General features: G+C 41.4%; 1 protein-coding gene across 1 annotated transcript in view; it reads right to left on the bottom strand.

Annotated features, from left to right (window-relative positions):
• The window catches only part of XKR4 (XK related 4), a 218,314-nt gene extending 200,560 nt beyond the window's left edge, over nt 1-17,754 (bottom strand). The window contains exon 1 of the mRNA XM_035553251.1: nt 16,907-17,754. Coding sequence (XP_035409144.1) covers nt 16,907-17,754 — 848 coding nt within the window. The remainder of the gene's footprint in view (nt 1-16,906) is intronic.
• Between the last annotated feature and the right edge of the window lie 5,730 nt (nt 17,755-23,484).

The raw sequence follows: 23,484 nt of genomic DNA, 5'->3' as shown, positions 1-23,484 counted from the left end.
AAGCACTGAGCCATATCTAGATTATCTTTAATTTCCATCCTCACAAGATACCAGCTCTCTTTCATCCTTTTTCTGTCCCTATTATATAGCTGAAGAATGCTTTGCTATTTGTTATTTCTTTTGCAAAGCCCAGCTCAGTTTGGCTTTGGGAATTCTTGCTTTATCTCCAAACCTCTTGACCTCTGAGACTCAGTTTGAGTTGCTGATCAGACAGCTAGGAAGGAAGACAGGGAGGGGGGAAGGTGTCTCTTGCTTATTCCTAATGGTGTCACAAAGTTTTAATATATACACTTTATTTCAGAGCCAAACCTATAAATCTTTCTCTCTTTTTTGACATTCAGATTCCTGGCAGTGTTAGCATCATTAATTTCTAAGAAATTTAGAATTTCTTTATATATTTATACCTGCAAGTTTCTCCTACTAGCCAGTCCCTATTGGTCTTTTGAAATAGAAAACAATCTTTTCAATTATTATTTTTTATTTCCTCAAGAAACATAAACTGAGGAAATCTGTGTTTACTCTGTTGAAGGTTATTTGGTGTTATCACCTTTCAATAGTGTCTTCATTGCTTACTGAGAAATTCTAGGACTACATCCACATATAAAACAAGACACTGTAACACATTTAATTGATACATTAGCTACTCCATGAAAACTGTCAGCTTCCACATGCAAACATTTACGATGGTTACTAATAGGCTGTGTTCTCCAATATCGATTTAGGTAGTTTAAATCCCCCATAATGATAACATTTCAAAAGATTTCTGGAATGTTTACCCTTCTCACAATAGGACTCCAACAAGCCATTACAGCTAACCACCTTTGCAGTCCTTTCAAAAAATAAAATAAAAAAAATAACCAAACACATACTTACACTTTCAAGTTATTACATCATTAATACGCAGTAGTATACCAGCAATTCTCTATTTTGATTTGTCTTTCCTCAGTAGCAAAAAACTTTCAAATACCCACTTCCAGTCATGAATCCCTGATTCAGGTTCTGCACAGACGGTCCTAATTCTTCCACTTTCTTGCACAGGTTTTTGTCAGGTCTTTATCTATGTTTCACCTTTTCCTTAGGGACATCACTCAGGCACTAAACAGATCAAGCATATTCCTAGCAGCAATGTGTCCTCTTCCTTTCTACTTTCCCAGCAGCTTATAATTTTATTTTTCTTTGCTAATCAAATTACGATTTCCACTTCCATTTTCATTTCCACTGTTGTATCCTCATTATCCCCATTTTACTCATCTCGCACCCGTTTGTGTGTATATATAGAAATAGGTATAGGGGATAAGTGAGTTTCCCACAGTCTTCTCCAATTTCTCAGATTAAAGGCCTTCCTCATATGTCAGCTTCAGCTTGAAGCCAGTTTCTCAGTTAGACAAGAACAGTGTATCTTTAGACATATTTTCCATTCAGCTGCATTTAATGTCTGGTACTCCAAAACACATCCCTTATAGCACTGTCCTTGAGTTATGATCACCATTGTTCCATCAAGTGTCCACTCTCTTATCCCACTGGAACATAAATGAAATTTCTGAACATTTTAAAGACATTTTGAATCAAAGGAGACACATATCTACCATGGATCTAATGTTCCCTGATTTCACATGGTTGACACATGATCAGCAGACTCTTTCCAACTTGAAAATCTCTGGCATATTCGCACTGCAAGATCAGGTTAAACTGAAAGTTCAGCAACCAAGGTCAGCATAATTTCACAAAAAGCCAGATCTTGAGACATGTTATTTCTGCAGGTGAGAATGGATTCACATGAGGAGTAATGGCTCCTCTTGAGTCCTTTCTAGATCTATTCAGCTTATAATGGAACTTTGGAGAAAGAATTGCTCAGCTACAGCCATCTTTGTAGGTGAAGATGTTTGTGAGAGAAGCCCTGGTTATCTTTTCACCGTATCAGCTAGATGAATGGGAGAATGCTATCAAAGTAGGAAGAGCAATTATTTCCATTCCAAGAACATGGAAAAACATGTTACTCCTCAATTGCAATCTGCGCTTTTCCTGGAGAAGCACAGCCCTGGGGTGCATCTTATCACCAAGGCAATTACATGTACCTATGTTTGATTTCATTATAGATCTTCAGGATAAACACTCTGTTATGGTTGGAAGACTTCCTAAGGATAGGCTCATTAGGAGATACAGACCCTAGAAGACACAAAGGACAAATTTAGGAAGTTATGCATTACACCTACCATCCGTTGACAGTAGGCATCCCTTGCCTTCAATGCAAAACCACTTCCACAGATGGAAACCAGAGATAAATTTGCTATGGTTCAATTGATTATAGCCACTTCACAGGAACATTTATTGTCACGCAGAGTTTAGATTGATTTTGCATGTGTAGAGCCAAAAAGGAAGAAACTTTATGCCATATTTATGATGCGCCAAGTCCAAATACAGATGAACCATTCCACATAAAGTGATGTGGAGAAGGAAAAGAGAAGCCCTAACTCGAGTTTAGGTATGACAGATATGTAGTCTTGTTCTAGTAGCACACAATGCCCATAACATAGATATACTCTGAGCTCTACATTTTCCTCCCACTAGGGAGAGGATACTGGAGTCAGAAGGAGTTCATCTATTTTTAACCATAACTATATAAGACAGAAACACAAACCTTCCCAGCACAATCAGTAGCTAACACCCTGTGATGTAGGTTTTTGGCCTACTAGCGAAAAAGGAAGAAGAAAAAGTACTACAGTCAGTGTTTAGAACAGAAAAATGTGATAAAACTTACAGAAAGCAGGTTGACCTCTGTAGATGGATATCACAGGTCAGACAGCTAGACATAGACCTTTATCCACGGAATAAAGCAAACACAGGTAACATACTTAAACTGTGCTTCTAAATAATAGTTGAAGTTTAAAAAAATAAAAGGAGACATGATTGTGAGATGCTAGTTAACAAAGGACAGAGAAAACATTCACATGCTCTAAAGCTGGTCCTAGGCAATAATTTGGATTCAGAACACAAACAGGCAAACTCTGATTTAGCATGTAATTAAGAAATCGTCTCTGAATTATGCAACTTTCATTCACTTCTTCAGAAGATATGAGAACACTGCAATCACTTGCCAAGTTTGATCCCAATGTGCCATAGGGCAAATGGAGACCCTAAACTGTCATATTCTATTTAAATCATACGTAGGCTAGAGTGAGTGCGATTGCTCGGTGTATTAAATTACTACTAGTTTGTTGATATTTCCTCATGAACAATCTATGGCTCTGAATTATTTATTGAGCAGGAAGTGGCTTTTGAAGTTAACATTATTTCTCTCTCAGAGCTAATGCTTGAATATGATAAAAATAGATGCCAAGAGAAAAAGGAAATTAAAAAAGATACTTCTGTGACTGACAGCTCATGGATTTTACCTGATTCCTTCATCTTCTTCTTCCCTTTGTGAAGCCTATATACTAAAATGATGTTCACCTTAGAAAATAAAAAAAGATGTGGGACAGCCTGTGTCAGGAAATTTCTTGCAACAAATCACACCTACGTACACATTCAGTGATGGCAATCAATAGGTGTCCTAGACTATTCCCATAGCTTTGTGCTTCCTTGCCAGTAGAATACAATATCACTCAGAGAAATCCAGCTCCAAGGGAGATGCAAAACAGCCTTCCTCTGGCATCAAGAGTGGTACATCACAGAATCAAAGAGCTTTGGGTCGTAGTGGAGCTGAAGGACACTTAACTGAGCATGGAGTGCCAGTAGGAACAGGGAGAAGGACCCAATTCTTCCACGGATCCTTCAAGTTCTCAAACATTTTTCAAACCCTTGCCCCTTCAAAAGGAGTCTTCACAGGTTTTTGAGGGTGGCAGAGTGAAAACACCAATGAAGTAGTGTCAGACTGTCACAAAGTAAGATAAATCCAGTGTGACACATTCTGCATTATGATTAAATTAGAATTTATTTAGTTGAAGAGGTATTCTCAGAACAAAGTGCATTCTTGAGTGACAGCTGCAACATGTGAACCCAAACCGATTACTTGAAATGTACATAAATAAAGTTTTGTACATAAATAAAGTTTTGAAATGTACATAAATAATATTTATATCTCCCATTCTCCACCCACACAACTCTTAAGGTGCTAACCATGAAGAATTCTCCAAAGAATGATTTATGGCACAACATATGAAGACATATTTCTATCATATTTCTATTGTTTATAAATGAGAAAATAGCTTATACACACTAGAAATTGATTAAATCTGTCTATAAATTTTCCGTGAACAGATTTAAATATTGAGTTTATTCTTAATTCAAGGTTATTCTTCAGTTTTCAACATGCCAAAGTTAATTTCTTTAATAACCAGTCCCTCATGTCTGCTGATTAGAAATATCCAAAACAATCTGCTATTTAAATCATGTGTCATTGCTTCTGATCCTTGATTGGATGGGGAATGAAATTAAGTAAAACCCATCTGAATTCTGAATATAACTAATGAATACATAATTAAGTTTTTTATTAATATTCTGGCTTTCAGGTTTAAAATACACCTTCCATAATATTTGCACTAATAAAGTTCAAGCTCAAGATATCAGAACAAGTCATTAACAAGGTCAAACTGAATCCATAATTGAACTTCAAAAGAATACTTGTACGTTCTTTTTTTTTTTTTATGATGATCATGAACAGTGTCCTTTTAAGTTTGACTCCTATATTAGTGTTAGATGTCAAATAAAGCTACTGGACACCTTTACTCCTTAGGCATTGATATAAAATTAAAAATTAGGAAGATAGGATTTGCTGAGGTATTGAAAACATCCTGTGTTAATACAAGCTGGTAATTTAAACTCCAATTGTTTCAAAGCTCAGTGAATTGTTTTATGGAAATTTAAAAGGATCCTTTAAGAATTAGCATTAGATACAAAAATTTTAAACAGTATACTCTTCCTTGTAATTCATGTCTATTTCTTACTTAGAGTATCCATTAGGAACACTTTTATGTCATTACTGAAATATACTTAATCGTAATTTAGCTGACAGTCAACATTTTTTCAAGATGTTCTTCCCATCCAATACTTTCTACACTTAAAGGAAGTCAGTCAGATCATTTGATATCTCATAAATATAAAGATGTGCATGTATCGCCTCATTTTTTTCACAGAAATTGCTCATCTGTAAAACACTGCAAATAACATTGATAAAAGCTTATTAATATGAACTCTGCAGCAGCAGGACATACTACAGGTCTGGTACCTGTCCTATTAAAAGATACGAACCCTGTAGAAAAGTGCTGGCTGTTATCACAGAAGGGGCTGGCTTCCTTGGGAGAATCCACAGACTACATAATAAAGAGATAGGACATGTAGGAATAGCCATACTAAAGGAGAAGGACTGAGTCCAGCTCTGGAATTGACTTAAGAGGAGTTGAGAAAGACACCTGTTCAGAAACACCACTCTATTTTGAGCATGTTCTTAAACCACAAGGAGTAGCAACTGCTCATTACTTGCTTTACAGAAGTACCCCCAAAACTCCAAATAATATCAGCCTTCTGCTGTGCTACGAAGTTTCTGAAGGAATGGAAAGAAATCCTTCCTCCAAAGAGCTTATTACCTTACCAGCACAGGTGAGACTGGAAACCATTAATACATTGCACAGGAAGAGAAAAGGAGACACAAGGATTAAAGACCTGCCCTGAACTGTCTGAAGTAAGTCCCACACGAAGAACCTCCCATGACCCAAATCACAGCTTGGTCATGAGACTAGTTGCTCCCTCTAGAGAGACTTTTTGGTGAAGTTAAAACCACCACACACTCATAAAACAAGTCCAACTCCCCTGTCAGCACCTACATAACAGCTCCTATCCGGCAAAGGAACAGGTCCGTTTTATCTAGAGCTCCTCTGAGCTTCTCAGCTCCTCAGCTTTCATGCTCTGCTTCTCTCTTCAGGGAAAAGCCTAGGAACTGACAGTGGAGTAGCTTGTGTTAAAACTGCTAGTTTTTCCAACGGCCCTCCAGAGCAGTCATGCAGGCAAAAAAAGCCAATAGCTAATTAATTCTCTAAGTCAATTTGACTATTAATGGCATTGCTCTGCCACAGAAGTGACATTTTCAGAATAAGGACTGGTTATAGAAAAAACACATATCTAAAAAAATTTATTTTTAGGTACACGAAAAATAATGAATGGCATACTTAAGGACCAAGCACAGCCCTTAGTTCAGTAAGGTAATCTTCATATTCTGTCATCACAAGTACTTAATTAACCTATGTGGTAAAAAAGTCCTAACAAATGGATGTTGATTGTAAATGCAATCCCTCCTTCTGACACATGCATTAATGCACTATTGTAAAAGTTCAAAGCCATTATTATTGAGTTATCTCAGCCACATTAATTATTCTCTGCACTGTATTTGGCTTTACTTAGGTAAATCTTCTTTAATTGCCCAGTCTTTACTTACAGAACATCTTTGTTTAATATACTATGAACTCTGTATACAGTTATGCTTTTTCCAATAATTCCACATTAAATGTAGGTTTCCACCATTATTACCAGAAAGGTAATGAGATCTACACTCACCTCATTTGTCTGCTGTCACCCACACATGTCACTGTTTTTGAAGCGGAAATGTCCGGTGCTTGGAAGCTTTGGACTGAAGTTGATCCTAGCATCCTCTCTATGCTCAAAAAAAGTCCCAGCACTTCTTACCAGGCCCTTTTTTAACTTAGCATATTGGATCCAGTTTAAAAAGCAGACTAACAGATAATGAAAACAGTATAAGAGATGAGGTGATGAGCTAACTTACAGCAGCAAAAGTGGGTAAGTTAAGAAAAGAGGGTGAAGGACAGGATTTTTTTACATCACTTAGCATATTATGGGTTTAATAAGTACAAATCTTTGGGGAAAGAAATCCTTAAAATATTAATTTTTTGCTTAAATGCCCTGATGATGTCCATTATGGAGAGTTGTTCAGGTTTTGAACATGTTTAACTTAAAGCATCTTTTAACTGAATATTAACTTTTTACTTTTAATTGAAAAGATAATTTATTTTGAATTGTTTTCACCTAGATCATTTTCCATGAGTACCTCAACATATTGTATAAATATTAAGCTTCAAAATATCCATATAGCAACTATATTAATAAATATATATTAAAAGACTAAGGAATAATTTCAGAAGTATAGACTACTTTTGACTGCCAATTTGAAGCACGTTAAATCTCCTCCCCCCATTAAGAAAAAAAATAAAGTGATAATAAACATCACTTCAGTGAAAGTAATATTGAGATATAGTTTTCCATTTCTGAAATTTAGATAGGTGAAAAAAAATGCAACCAAAATGATGCATACTGAAAATTTGGGTTCTACTTGCTGTGGAGCTTCTGGTGAGTTGGGAGACAAGAAGTTGGGAAACTAAGACACAGAATTGCTCAGGTGTTATTTCAGGCACAAAACTGTGCTTTTTACATTAAGAAAAATCAACTAAAAAAAATAAAATCCATTTTTAAGAAACTCAGAGCAAGAACCAGGGACTTAAGCATTTTTAAATATCTGTCTAATTTACTTTTGCACGAGACCACAGTCAAAAAGGATGAAACAGCTACGGAGTGACACATCAAAAAATGCCTTTTCTCTTTTTTCTAAGGTTGACTGTATATGACAGAGAAAGGTTGATGAAAAAAATGAATATACCAATCCTTCTGTCTCAGCCTATTTCAATTGTCTAGAGCTGCTCCTACAAGCTAGTCAGGTATTTTTCAAATGGATATCTACAATGATCTTGTTTGTGGCTATGCTATACATGCAAGATGAATGTTTGCAAACAGAAATACTGTCAGCATAGACATTTAGGATAAGAAAGAGAGAAGGTTAAAAGGTGGGCAACTAAAATCAATTAAGCCAAAAATAAAGACAGGGAAATCTGTATTTGGTCCCATTTGAGGGCCTTAAGTATTAGGTCACAGAACTGTGCTCTTCCTCTCTGGCCTCATGAGTGTTACATTTCTGTCAGCATGATGATGCAGCTCCAGTGCAAAGAAGAGTAAATGTCCCCATCCAGTCTCTCCCAAGCCTCAGTAGAGAGGGCATTCTGGCAGACAGGATCTGAGCCCTCACAACTGGAAAGGGCAGTGGGCTCAGATCTCCTGAAACCTGAACAAATACTCTAATCACAAGGGACATTTCTCCAGTACTACTTTGAAATAAGGCAGATTTGGTGATGCTTGTCAGGGATCTGAGCTCATCAATGCTCTTAAAGAAGGTTTAAACAATGCTTGACAACTGGATGCACTAAGGGATTTCAGTGCCACTCAGCCTAGTTCCTGGTTTGCAAGGGGCTTAAATGAGAAACAGGAACTCAAGCTGTGTGTACTGGGGCAATTTGGGCACAGCCAAAATGCAGAAATACAAGCCTCAAGGACTCTTTGAAGTCAAAGGTTATGGTCCATTGTAGTTAAGTTCTTCAAGGAACTTCCTAACAAGGCTGCTGAGCCCAATTTTCTAGATCATATTTTCAGGTCTATTGCCTGAAAGAACATCTAAATTCTGCTTTGCAGTGACAAGTCCTCTTTTAGATCTGGTTCACAGAAGGATTTCCATACAAAGTGAGAATATAAAGGTTAGGGCTGATGAAAAATAAGAAGCGACACAACTCCGCCCATACCCTTCTTTAAGATAAAAAAGACAACACAATTATTATGACAAAGCTGATTGTTTCACACTAACCAATATTAAACCACGAAAATGTGTCCAGTGTCTTCCTATTCTTTTCTCTGCATGTACACTTGAAAGCTTTCAGTGTAAGGTTATATGGCTCTCTATAGAGAACTGAAGTCTGGAGCTCACTGTTACAAGGTAATCTCTTTGGACCTGCCGGAACTGATCCTAGGCACAACAGACAGAAGAACACTACTCTGAAAAAAGTTGGCAGGACCCTAGAATAGATTTAGATGTTTACATGAAAACATCCCATTACAGTGAGTAATGTAGCAAACTGTGGCACCGCTAACCTTCATTCTTAAGGACAGAAATCAATCTGATAGATAGCAGCTGACAGGGATAAGGAAAAGCATTCTTCCATCCGTAGGTTAATTCACTTTTTATTCATGGTAAAACATCTGCATCTTTCTCTGAAGCAGCAGGTACTGGTCCTTGGTACATTAGTCTTTCCTAAGTCACGCCTTCCAATTTTAGAAGAACAAGAAGTTACTTTTGTTGCCACATCATTGACTGCCAAACTTCCTCTGAAAACACCCCACAAAACAGTCTCATTCCATTTGCTCCAAATCGTGATACCAAATCATTCGTAACTGATAGCATTAACCACCCCCACTGATGAGCTCTGCCAATCAAGAAGATTTATATAGCTCACCACACAAATCTTATACCATGAACATATTGAACAGCACAAACATGTTGTAGCAAAGGAAAAGTAGTGGAAATAACAATGTAGTATGGCAAATATTTTATCTGGGGAAAAAAAATACCTTATTACTCTTTTCAGCCATTCCAGGAGGGAAACAAAATGAGAGGAAGAGTGATAAGGAATCACTTCAACAATCAGAGATCACAGGTAGATGCTAATTCAGGTTATGGCTGTCAGGAAATTCAAGTAAAATCTCTTGGAAAAATATATGCCCAAGGCCTATTTGTTCTTAATTCTAAAATTTACAAAAACTTACGTAAGGGTACTCTCTTTGCAGTAAACTGATGTCAAACTGGTACCGCACATTTGTATTTATTGTTGTTCAGATGACTACTGGCTGCAATTGGAGTTAAAATTGCATCTAACATTTTCTCTGTGAGTTTGTCCAGCCACATAACTCTTCTTATTTGCTGACTTCTTCTCCAGTACCTCATGCAATCACTTTAAAAATTATTCAGATGGTCTCTATTTGGTCAGTGGTTGAAGGAAAATAAGCTGGAGTTAGGTAAAAAGCATACAAGGAGTAACTGGTATTCCTGTGCCTTTTCATAACATTTCATCTCCTTTTGTATGCTCCCTCAATTCTCTCATGCTCTCTTTCATATCAGCCTCCTTTCACTTAAACAAAACAAACAAACAACAAAAAAAATGTTCTTTTTATAGACTGTTTGACACTTCCACTCCTATATGTCTTCTTGACACAATGTATACAACTGACAGTTGTGCTAAAATGGACAAAAATGGCACTACTTTGTAAACATATCTTTAGCAACCATAGATGTCTACTGTACCTTGAAATGTAAGCAAAAGAACTATTGATTTTGTCAGTGTACAATAAATCCCTCCTAAACAAGCTGTTTACTTGAAACTAAGTCACTGTTGTGATTAACCCACAGTATATGAAAAGCTACTTAATTGGAAGAGAGAGATGGGAGAACAAGCTACTATTGTTAAGTGACATAGATATTGATTTCATTTTAATTTTACTAGAACTTTTGTATGTTTGTAGGCAAGTCAGTCTTTATGGACAAATATTAAGGACTAACCCAGCTGACTGAGAGTACTGTTCTGGACAAGGTGGGCTACAACATAAATAACCTGAAGATATGGGGCAGGATGACTGTGATGTTCCTCATTCTTTCTTTTCCAAGGGGATTTGGACCTTTCAGCACTAAATATATTCCCTAATGCAAGTTAAACAGGAGGAAATTTTAGCCAGAAAAGTTCATCTGGTTACAGGAATTTTCTGCAAGATTACAACATCTAAGAACAAATTATAACATGACACATTTCTTTGAATTCATGGCATGTGTATACAGACATTCCTGCATTTCAGTAGAGAACTCTAGAACAGCATCTACACATAGTGACAGGAAATCCTCTGGAGCACTAACCTTAAAATGTTATAGATTTTCCACTTCTTTGGAAAAAGCCAAATATAAATTATTCTCATCTGTAAGTTGCTAGAAAGCATCCTCTGTACAAAATATTGGTTCACCTACTAAGCCAACTGAGCAATCAGAAATTTTAGTGCCTAAGCAGTCCTTTGAAAATCCAAAAACTTATGTAAGTGATAAATATTCTCTATAGAGAGAACCCTTGTTAATTATTAAAGCAGAGTATCTTTCTTCTAAAGTACATCAGCATCTTTTACATGTAGCTTAGGTTATTAGAATAAACTGAATACCAAATCTGATTTGTATGCAGACTTGTAAGAGATTTTTAAGAACATGGTAAGTAAAGCTTCACAATTGTGTTTCAAAAAAAAAAATATATATATATATATATATATGAAAGGCACAGCCTTCATCTGCATATCACTGACTTTGGGGAAAAAAAATAAAAAATAATAAAAAAAAAGGAATGAAATATTTATACTGCTCCATGTATTAGTGAAACTTTAAATGTAGTTAGGCCACCTAGAAAGCAGTCTGCACCTTCTACTCCTGGTTTCCAGAAAAATGAAAATAACAAAAACCTTAATTCCTATTTCTGACAGTCCATCACCTTTCCCGAATCCTAAAGACTCAGCAAGCAAAATAGTTAGACAGCAGGACTTTCAGTCAAGAACTGCAGTAACTCAATAAAAGAAATATGGTATTGCTGAGTGGTAGCATTTCACTTTACTAAGACACAGATGGGGAGGATATGCAATAATCTTATCTAGGAAATGGCTATGACTCATAAATTTGGACTCAATGTGACAAATTATCTGACAGATTTCAAAACAGTTAGAAAAGCCAGTGTCAGATTGAGATATTATCACATCTCAGTGTGAAGCCCAATGGCAGCTGGAATTATTGACCATCTAACTACATCAAGCTCCTACGTTACTACTGAACAAAAGTGTCAAAACTACATGATAGAGAAAAAGTGAAAAAAAAAAAGTCTATATGAGGGTGGAGGTGGGTTGATGTAAAATCTAACGATATTTTTCCTAATTTGAACTACCTGTTCACAGTTCCAGCTTAAGGGCCCAGTCATTAATAGTGAGCACCTGAGAAAGTTGTAAGGACTTCTCATGAATCATGCAGCCACCATTTCCCTTATTATTTTGAAATTGTAAAAGCATCAGCTGATTGTAGAGGTGAAGCTTATGAGTGCAGATAATGAAATTTCTTTAGCAAATGATCCCACTCTGTGAAAAATGCCATCACAGGGTACCAGAGGAACTGGTTCCTCCCTGCTTCCAGAATCCAGCGTCACACCTACAGCCCTACTGCAACGTGGTTTGTTTGTTTGGTTGGTTAGTTTTTTCTTCCAAATAAGAACCATGAAGGAGAACAAAGATAACGATTTATTAAAATTACACATAAACAAATATAGCTGTAGATGAAGATGGTGCAGATATTTAGGCAGAACTGAGAGCAGAGGAGGATGCACAATGCAGGGCACTTCTGAGGAGGAAATTTTAGGAGGAAATTCTTCACTCCTAAAGGGAGGGTGGTGAAGCACCGGCACAGGTTGCCCAGAGAAGCTGTGGATGCCCCATCTCTGGAGGTGTTTAACGTTGGACGAGGCCCCGGGCAACCTGATCTAGTGGGTGGCATCCCTCCCCATGGAAGGGGGGATGCAACTAGATGTTCTGTAATGTCCCTTCCAACCCAAGCCATTCTGTGATTCTATGATCCAGGGAACCAGACCCACTTTGGAATAAACTGCCCCAAACAAGCGACACCTGCAAGGGTCAGTGATTAAGCTGGCTTATCTTCCTCCTCCTCTGTGTGGGTTCCCACACAGCTAGAAAATTTCAGCCAAAAACCCTCATTCTGTCGACAGGGATATACTTAGCCATCTCACTATCATCTCATCTACCCAGAAATAAATTTAAAGGGCAATTTAAAGTCCTCCTCTTTCCAATGATTCACCCTTCCTCTGGCCTTGTCGGCTACAGAAACTTGACAGTTGCCTCTCAGGCACTTTGACTGCAGCCTTTCAGACTAAATGACAACCTCTGAGCACTCTGAGTACCTAGGCAGCCTGCTCACACCATTCCCCTTCAAGGTACAAAGTTGTCTCGGAGACCTACTTCTTGCTTCCCAGACAGCACAAGAGGAGCACCATTGACTCCTCCAGTATCCTCCTCTTGTCTGCCCAGTTTCCACAACTCATGGCCCCCTAAACCCCCGGCCAGACCAGTGGAATCTCATCCAGGTGGGAAAAAAAGAAAAAAAAAAAAAAAAGCTCTCAAGGAAACCACCTGTCTCTGAAAACACCAAATGAATGCTATTATCTCTTGCATCCAGTCACCATGTCCTGTTATCCACTGCAAGATCTGAAAGCCAGGGCTAAGCCTAGGAAGCTCAGTGTATCAAAGGGATGCTCAAGGGCAGTGTCTACATTCTTTCATGTCAGGCTCAAAGGCCAATAGTTTATCTGAATCCTACCGGCCCACATACATCCACAAAGTCCTTACAGACTATAAATTGGGGAGGGATATTAAAGCATTCACTTCCTTACAATGGAATACAAAGACCCTGTGCGTTGTATCTTTTTTGTACTCCCTAGAGTCTGCTAATAAAAAGCCACATCTCTCTTTACATTTTGGGGAGAACAGGGCTCCACAATGTGGCTTTCATGGCCATATATTGGTGAAAAGCAGAACACGCTGAAAGTATGGGTAAGGAATGTATCTGTATCTACCTCTGAAGGCACAATGCATTTTCAAAAACCAGAAAAACTCATCGGTGATCATATTTTATTACAAAATTAGCTTCCCACAAAGGCCTTGTGTCTGCACTCAGCTGTGGCAAGCAAATCCTCAGAGACTCCACTGGAATTTTAACTGAGGGACAGTGTTCTCAGGAAGTCTGTGGATATCCAACACCCCTGAAAAGAAAATTTTAAAAAAGGTATTTATGTGCTTATTCTTCAAAATGGAAGAATTCGGTATTCTATGATTTGAGAGGGAAAAATTATACCAATTTCAAAAGGAAAAAGACCCTCTTTTATTCAGAACTGATTTGCAGCTTAGCTGTTCCTGCAGTTCCCCTTCTTTACACTCTACCAGAAATTTGTTTTAATAATTTTAGATTGCCTACTTACAGTATTGTTCCATGCCGCATTAAAGACTTCATTCATTTCCCATTAGCACATTTTAGTTAAAATTAACACACAATCATTTTCAATGATCCAGCTTTCAATACGTTTGTAAACAAAAATTAATCTCGAATGCAAAATGGGGAAAAGCATTGGAGTTGTTAAAAGTCAGCCTACAGAACTAATAACTAAAAACACATTTTTGAACTATTTTTTTTTAATCCAAGGACACTGGGATTGCCATGTGTGCCCAGTGCTCCTCAGGATGGCCTCCTTAAATAAATTGTTGACACAACTCCCCCCAAATCTTTGGCATTTAAACAAATGAAAGGAAATTGAATACTTCAAGAATTGATTCAATACTTTAAGAGGAGACAGGGGACAATGAAGGCTGAATAAAGCTAGAGTGAGCACCCATGTTCACAACAAGGCACAAACAAACCTCTCTTCACACACCTTGATATCCTTACCCACATGCAAAACTACCAAACACCCAAACCTCAGTTCTCATACCTAGGGCTTTTGTCAACAGAGAAATGACAGAAATATCACTGTCATTCATCACTTGTGTTTAATCCAATGCAATAAGCACTAGGAAACTTAAATATAGGTATAGAAGAGATTTAACCAAGGCCAACAGAAAAAAAGAAAGAGAAGCGAAAACTGAGAGCTGAGAGAAAACACACAGAGCGGGGCACAGAGCAAAGCAAAACAGGGCTTTTCTCACCTGTGCGGACTGTGATGCTAACACAGCCACCAAGGTCTGTTTAGCTATGTCAGAGGAGTTACACGTGCGACTAAATACACTTGATCTTCCTTCAGCCTAAACTCTCATGGGGCTGTTTGCTCAGGGCAGTGCAGATGTGACACTGTGGAGAAGAAGTTTCGGACTACAAATCGTGTACGCTCCATTTTCCAGAAAATCAGAATTACTTTCCACAAATCATGCTAATTCTGAGTCCTCATTTAAACACAGAGTTTCTCGGGGATTGAGATGACCTCTCCTTTTTGATACTTATTATTGGTTTCAGATGGCTGCTAAGGATCTCCCTTATGAGGGATATACCCAGGGAATTAAAATGAAGTCACTTTAATTAATTATGATGCACTGATATGCAAGACTGCATACAATTGACCACATAATTTGTACATTTTTGAAAAGACAACAAACACAAGCACTGCTAAATTACTGACAGAAAAACAATTCTATGTCTCCATTTCACTGAAAGAAGAAAAAGATAAAGAGCATAACAGGCTAAAACATAAATAATGTCCTAACATGCCTTGTCAATTTAATATTCTGGTAGTCTTATGCTACTGCACATAAACATGAAGAAAAGCTATACATGATTAAAAGAAGCTCAGCTAGCTTTAAATACAAAGGACTAGGTAGTCTTGAAAGGAGCAAATCTTATATTAAAAGAGATTGCGCTTCACCAAAAAGCAAGCAGCTGGAGAGCTGTAAATCCCAGGCACCTCCTCTGGCAGAACTGCTGTACAATACTGCTGATCACACCCTGCTCCACCCAACCCCCTTCTCTTTGTGTTTTCCAACACAGAGTCATGACGTGAGTTGTTAAACTCTCTTCTGTGTCACTCAGCATGTCACACACTCTATCTTTTATGCAGACAAATATTGACATGAATTTGTATGTACAACTTGAGCCATTATATCTACCCTTCTGTCTCTAGAGAACTGGCACTAAACATTACATAAAAGCCATCTCATTCAGCAAGCCCTAAATTTATCTTGGGTTCAGCCATGGAGGTAGAGCATACAAGAGCTTACAAGCATGCAAGATCTAGAACAAAGCATCGCTTTTCATTTAGAAATCCCTTTTCCAGTCCAGTTGTGCCATACCTTATAACAAGCACACTAGTAACTTCAAGTCAGTTTCACAAGCATAGAAAATTCTACATAGAAAATTATTCGAGTAGAATCTCGAATGTGGATGACAGCTATGGCACCCCAAGGTCTTCAGTCTATTACCTTGTAGCACTTGTGATCCTTGATGCTTAAAGGCCACAAACAGAGCTGAGCTGCATGAACACAGAGTAAAAGACAGTCCCTGACCACATCGGGGATTACGAATGAGATTAAGAACCCAAGGGAGAGAAGTTTAGAGTAACAACGAATTAAACTCTCTAATGAAATAATTCTGAAATAGCAGGGTTTCCAAAGCAAACTTGAGGTATTTCCTTTCCACCCATTGAACGAGAAACCCCCAAAGTGCTTTCAACTGTTGCTTGAGTGCCCTGCCCTGCTGGATGAGTAGCACAACGCAGCACCTGTCTGCCCCAATCCCAGATGGAAACTTCAACTCCTAATACACTACACACGCTGAACTTTGCCCTGCTTGGGCAGCACGAAATGTATTTTCAGGGCGTTTGCTCTCCATAAAATTCTTCACTGGAAGTGTGCTTAAAACCCAGGAAAGCATTACTTTTGCAAACTATGATGTCATCTCCCTTTGCAGCAGGCGCCCTCCACAGCCCACCTGAGCACACCCTTTCGGTGAAGCACACACCATTGCTTGCGAGCGCTTTTGCCGGCAGCGGCTCAAAAGTTTGATGGAGGAGGCGTTCTCTGCTACATCCCATATGTACAAACACATATTCTTGGCAAGGAGCGGATGCAGAGCAGAGCATTTGCCCACTCACACCGTGCCAAGACCCCGCACCGGGGGGGTTGCACGGGCGCTTCCCGAAACTCCTCGCTGCTGCCAGTGAAGTTCCCGGCCGGCGGCCACGCACGCCGCAGAGGCTGGATAGTGTCGGGATGCTCCCCCTTTCCCCTTCTTTCTTCACTAACTCCTCGCACGGGCTCCCCGGGACCTTCCGACGGGTCCCGGCGCCCAGGGGCTGCAGCCGGGCGCGGCGCCCCCCGACGGGGCGGGACGCCCCAGGAGGGACCCCCGGCAGCCTCCGACCGCTCTCCCGCCCCCTTCCCGGCCCCCCTCCCGGCTCCTGCTCACCTCCAGACCTGCCCGAGCTGCAGGATGTGGACAAGCGACTGCAGGAGCCAGACGCAGAAGGCGCACGACGCCGACCTGCCGCCGCGGTTGCCGGCGGGGCCGCTGCCGGCGGCGTTGCTGCTGCCGCTGCTGCTGCTGTTGGTGGCGTTGCTCTTGCTGGCGGTGGACGCCTGCCGCTGCGGCGTACAGGGCCGGGCGGCGTCGATGTCCGCGGCCGCCGAGCTGCTGCTCACCAGCAGCTTGCTCTCGGCCCCGGGGCAGTGCCCGGCGGCGGCAGCGGCTGCGGTGCTGTCCTCCGTGCTGAAGTCGTGCGCGAACCAGCGGAAGCTGAAGACCTGCACGGAGAGGGAGCCCAGCAGCACGAAGAAGAGCGTGAGCCCGAACCACCAGCGCTGGCCCCGCAGGTAGTAGTCGACCGCCAGCCAGATGTCGGTGCCCACGTCCGCGAAGTACACGGCCAGGGCGGCCAGGATCCAGAGGCAGTCCCAGAGCGAGTAGCGCCGCTGCTCCCTGCCCAGCCGCAGGCACAGCGAGGACGAGCCCCCGCCCGAGCCCCGCGAGCCTCCGCCGCCGCCCCCGCCGCCGTCTCCTCCTCTGCCGCCGCCGCAGCAGCAGCAGCAGCAGCAGCAGCGGGAGCCGCCGCCCGAGCCGTCCCCGCCGCCGCCGCCGCCGCAGCAGCCGCCCCCGGGCGCCTCGTCGTCGTCGCTGCCGCCGCCCGGCCCGGAGCCGGCGGGCAGCCCCGGGGCCAGCGCCTGCACGGAGCCCGAGTGCTCCGAGTTCTGCAGCGGCGTGAACGCCACCTCGCCGCCCTTCTTCATCTTCCGCCGCCCGTCCGACTTCGCGGCCATGATGCCTCCCTCGGCCCCGCCGGAGAGCGAGCGGGAGCGCCGGGCGCTCCTTTATCCCGCGCCTCCCCCTGCTCCTCCTCCTCCTCCCCCCTGCCTCCTGCCTCCCGCCCTCCGCCGCGGCCCCGCCGCTCCCCGCGGCCCCTGCTCCGCGCCCCGCGCCCGCGGGCGGCTCCTCCGCGCCGACCGCGCCCGCAGCGCCGCCTGCCTGCGGCGAGCCGCGCTCAGCCCGCTCCCCCCTTCGCCGCCGCCTTCCCCTCCTCCTCCTCCTCCTCCTCCTCCTCCTCCTCCTCCGGCGGTACCGGGGCCGGCGCCGCGCTCTGCCCGAGCCGGGAGCGGGCAGGGCAGCGCTGCCCGGAGCCGAGCATCCCTCCCCGCCTCCCCGCCCGCCTCCGCCCGCCCCGCCGCCGCCGCCGCCCAGCTGACTGACGCCGAGGAAGAGGATGACCTCATCCTTCCTCCCCCCCCGCCGCCGCCCCCCGACCGCCACCGGCACCGGCGCCGGCGCAGGGGCGGCGAAGGGGAAAGGGCCGCTCGGCCGCCGCCCGGCTGGGAAGGGCACGGGGCGGCCAAGGGGAGCCGGGGGGGGCACGGAGGCACCTCCGGGGCGTGTCGGGGGGCGGCGGGGTGGGGACGGGGAGCGCCGTGCCCCGGGGTAACGGGAGGGGCGCGGTGCCGTCGGGGCGAGGACGGGGGATGGGGAGGGTCCGCGGGGAGCCCGGCGAGTTCCTCGCTGAGCAGCCCCTACCCCTGCCCCTGCCCGTCCCGTCGGAAACGCTGCTCTAGTTGCCGCAAGTTGGCGAGATGCAAGCGGGAGAGGTGCGATTCCCAAATTATGCCGTGACTCACACTTTCTTAGAGGCGTTTGGGGGAAGGTGAGGAGACACCGCTTTATTCCTCCACCCGGAGAAATGGCATTTGATGCACACCCATCTGATGCGTACCCATCTGATGCCCACCCATTTTACCCACACCCTTCCCCATGCAAAATCCCCCAGGACCGTTTCGCCGCCCCATCCCCGCAGCCCCGGTTGCCCCCGGAGCGAGGCCGCTCTGTAAAGCTCGCCCCCCGGGGCTCGGCAGCAGGGGTGCCCGCAGAGGTCCCCTTTAATCGAGGAGCCCCCCAGGGCGGAGCTGCCGGCACCCCCGGGCTGCCCCTGCGCAGCCTCCGCCCTCGGGGGCTCCCCGGTGCTGGAGGCCGGCAGCCTCCCGTCCCCCAAATCAGCCCCCGCTGCCGTGGGTGAGGAGAGCGTCTGCTACCTTCCCTCGGCCCTTCTGCTCATTTAGGGTACATACCCAAAAGGTACGGGATGAGCGACTGATTTACCTTTTTCTTTTTTTTTTTTTTCCCTGCAGAATATTTTAGAAGCATGCCTTCTCCCTCCTTTCCCTCCTTAAAATAGAGCAGTGAGATAGTTCAACCACGTTTCTGGAATATCTTAATGGGAATGCCAATGAGACTATGATAGGGTACGGTTACATTAAGATATCTGACTAAATATAGCCCTTTTAAATTCATTAATTAAAGAGAAGTTATATGGACAGCTAAAAATTATGCCTTCTAACTCTTGAATGTGCACGGTAAGTATAAAGTTGCCTTCTGGAGATTAGCTTGTACTGATACATGCCTCAGATTTCAGGAAAAGATTACAGCATGCGTTGCTGCATTATTCAAGGAGTGTTAAGCACACAGAGATCAGGCTTTGAAAGGTGAAGAGCACACATAAGCCTAATTTTGCTTGTTCTTTTGCATGTTACCACACATTACAAGAGTCTTTAATTACATCATCACATAATGGTTCTTAATATACATTTCCTCTGCAATCTCTGTTGCAGTGGTATAGCTGTACTTTTACTTCTGTTCCTTTTGTAACCCCACATTAATTTCACTCTCATTATGGCCCATATGATCTTTATTGCCTTAGACTTTTAATGCAAATTGCTTCTTTCTAGAGGTATATTTTAATAATTCAGTCAGCACCTATATTTAATACAATATATCCACTTAAGATTCCCTAGTCAGCAGAGAAGTGCTTAATACTGAAGCTAATTTATCTGCAAGTTGGTGGTTTATATATATCAACAAGTTCCCAAGTTATTCTGTTTATTGTTACATCTTTAATAAAATGCTCTAGTGTGCCTTTTAAGTTACTTTAACTCAGTCTGCTTGACATATACAGATCCAAAAGACGCTACAAATTTATAGTGGAGGTTATAGGGTGATATGGGATTGCTGAGGGAACAACTGTGCTCTTGGAGCTGAAACCCTAGCCTCACATGGTTGGGATGGGAGAGAGGGAAGAGAATGGATGTTTTCCTCTCCTCTCCCTCTCCTCTCCTCTCCCTCTCCTCTCATCTTTATTTTTGTTGTTGTTGTTGTTTTTGTTTATTTTGTTTGCTTGGTCTGTTTTTCTCTTCTTGGATTCAGCTATTGTGGCATTTGTGAGTGGAATAATATTCTTTCTCACTGCTTTTCATGCTTAAAATATCTCTCTGCCAAACAAAGGCAGTGCGGTAGATGAACATTTAAACCTAAATTAAATTCAAGGCTGTGTAATACTTCCAGAGGAATATCTTCTGTTTTGTTTTCTAATTTAAAAGATAACAAATGGAAAGGGTCCCAAATAATATGTAAGTGTTGAAGAAATTGCTTCCAAGAAACAGAAATAAATTTCCTCTTTGTTACACTGGCATAGATTCTATGGAGCTGTATCAGGGCCAGAAAAGTTTGTATACACACAGTGTACAAACCAGCATGCCTTCAACAAGCCAATGTTGTTGCTAAATCTCAGAAATTATTAATTATGAAATATAATTGAAGGGCAAAAATGTGATCACAGACATCAATACATATTTCATTAACTCAAGTACAGACACATCCATTTCTCATGTAAAGCTACTTTTTTCTCTGAAGCACATTTTATTCGTGGCTTTCTTTTTTTCCACCTTTCTTTGAAGAAAGCATTTTCATGGGTATCACAATTACTGCTTTTGCCTTGTTCTGAATTGCAGCTGATGTTTGCTTTATTATTTTTTTTTAATCCCCCTTAAAACACCAAACTGCAAACCACCTTCGTCTTGTTTCAGAACACTTTTTTTTTTTTTTTTTCCTGTTTTCATTGTAGACTGTTAACAACTCAAACCTAAATGTCCAGGAAATACACTTTGGGCTCCAATCCTCTTATCTTTCCACTGTTTTTTGTTTGTTGGTTTGTTTGTTTGTTTTTGTTTTTGTTTATTTGTTTTTGTTTGTTTGTTTTTGTTTTGTTTTGTTTTGTTTTTCCCCAGATTCCCAACCATTATCATTTTCAGTCTTCTTTAGCTATTTAGCAAAGAAAGCCCTACCAAAATATACTCAAGCTCTGCTTGTAGTCCTCTCATTTCACCATTAGAATATCTTTATTCTCTATAACTATGACAATTTTTTGCATGTATCCATTCCAGACTATTCCCAAATCTATTTTCTTTCAGTGGGCAGCACTTCTGGCAAATGCAGCTTGCTGCTTAATCTTTCTGCATTTTCTTCTAGCTCAGAGTAACCGAAGCATTAGAACAATGCCATGTGGCAGTATTTTGGCACAAAAGCCTGCATTTCTTACCAGACTCAGTCTTTTGGAGACCAGTTCTGGCAGTTCTGTGTCATGAAGTTGATGTGCAGAACACTGCTGTTCTGGCAGGGCTTGGTTCCTCCTGCTGAGCAGTGCTCCCAAGAAGGTTCCCTCAGAAAGAAATGAAGTCCCAAGTCATAAGGAGCTCTTCAGTGACTTCTTCCAGAAGATCTTGTGATTCTGCTAGCAAATTTGCTCCCTCTCCTCCTTCCTTCATTCCTCCTTCTTTTCTAACTACCTTTCTATACCTGTTTTACATGCCTTTTCCTGCGCTGTTTCTTGTTGTGCATGATGTAAAGCTGGAGTGATCTGACAGAGAATCTGATGAACATCCATTTTCTTTATTCATTCACTCTGACATAGCCTCAGTAGTGTGTCTTCCATACTTTTGACTTTAAGCAATATTCCATATGAAAGCAGTGCTTCTCAGGCACACGTGCATACAAACATGCAACTCAATTACTTTAGAACCGGCAAATGAAAATTACTTTACAAAACGTTCACAAGTTTCAGATGCTTTCACCAGATTTGTGTTTAGGTTACACAAATGCCAGTAGAAGTTGTGATATAGAATATAACTTTAATATTTACACACTAAACTATTTAATTGCCTTTTTGCCCAAATAGCCTCATTCACATGGGGCACAGGCCATTGTATGTTCTGATAACATAGATACTTCACTGGAAAGGGAGAAGGCATTTCCTTTCAATAAAACTAGTATTTCATTAAATTAACAAAAACTCAAATCAGAAATACATTGGTAAATTGGTAAATTATTTAGAAAATCAATATTAAATTTCTATTAAAAAACACTGAGTATTAACAATTATTGCTTGCTTTAGCTTGAAATTACTTTATTTATAGGTCTACAGGTAGATTCACACAAAAATGTTCTTGAACTATAAAATTGCCTTTAAAATTGAGAAGGGTGAATCAAGTATTTTAATATGTTAGTTCAATTTTACAATTACAAAAAATACTCTGAAATCTTCACTGGTTTCAGAAATTACTTAGTTTTGTAATATACCTCTAGATGTATTTCTTACACGTAGATCTCTTCTTTGTAACATGTAGGTCATGAAAATCCAACCCATATGCACCTACCTCAGAAGATGTGCAAAGTAGGAGATTCAATGTAGCAGGGCTCTTAGGTGCACACCAGACTTTAGCTAGACTATACGTCAAGCTTAGTGGGATAGTTTATATACTTATGATTTAGGCATATACTTTTGTTTTAGACGTATACTTAAATTTCATGGTGCGTTGGGGGCTGTAGTTTCTTGTGTTATATTTATTTCCAGAATGTCTAGGCATTAAATACATGTCAATACATTCCACTGCTTACTCAAAACAACAAGTCCAAGTTTATGGGGCCAGAATGATTGAGAGCATCACTGCTTTGATGACACCATACTGACTTTAATGTTATATATGAAAGAAGAAATGGCTTCTTAGACATTTTGAAAGATTCAACTCAAGACTTCTTAAATTTACATTTATTAATTAGAAATGGGATGTCAGTTACCTTTCATGTTACTTCACACTATGTATTTAAAAGCATAATCAAATATAGACATAAATATATAATGAGTGATAGCAGAAGACATAGACATATGGGAAGACATCACAGGAAGTGAGCTTACAGCCAAGCTTTGTACAAGGCGTACAACTCTTTCATTGCCATTCTGCATGCAGAACCCAAGAAGCAAGCAAGTAAATCACACTTTATAATAAATGGAAAAAACATTTATGGAATGCTCAAGGGAATATTAGCATGTCCTATGTATGAGACTACATTTAATACACAATTAAGAATTTTCAAAAGTTTGAAAAAGACGGTAATAAGTCCCATTTTCTTTCCCATTTTTTTGCTTCACCTGTTTAAAACCGGGGCTTTGAGCAACCTGGTCTGGTGGGAGGTATCTCTGCCCATGGCAGGGGAGTTCCCTTCTAACACAAACCATTCTACCATCCTATGATTCTATGAAAGTGAACTCATGCCAAGCAAAAGAGTTGTAAAATAAAGATTCAGGCACAGCACAGAAAGTTCTGATGCTTCTTAGCACTGGTCAGTACAGAGGAGTTCGCTGACTTTTTGAGACTGCTGCTTTTCTTTATGGGGAA

The sequence above is a fragment of the Cygnus atratus genome, chromosome 2 (assembly GCF_013377495.2).
Source record: "Cygnus atratus isolate AKBS03 ecotype Queensland, Australia chromosome 2, CAtr_DNAZoo_HiC_assembly, whole genome shotgun sequence".
In the NCBI taxonomy this organism is placed as follows: Eukaryota; Metazoa; Chordata; class Aves; order Anseriformes; family Anatidae; genus Cygnus; species Cygnus atratus.
Note: the sequence above shows the minus strand (reverse complement) of the source record. Positions and strands in the feature narration are given on the sequence as shown.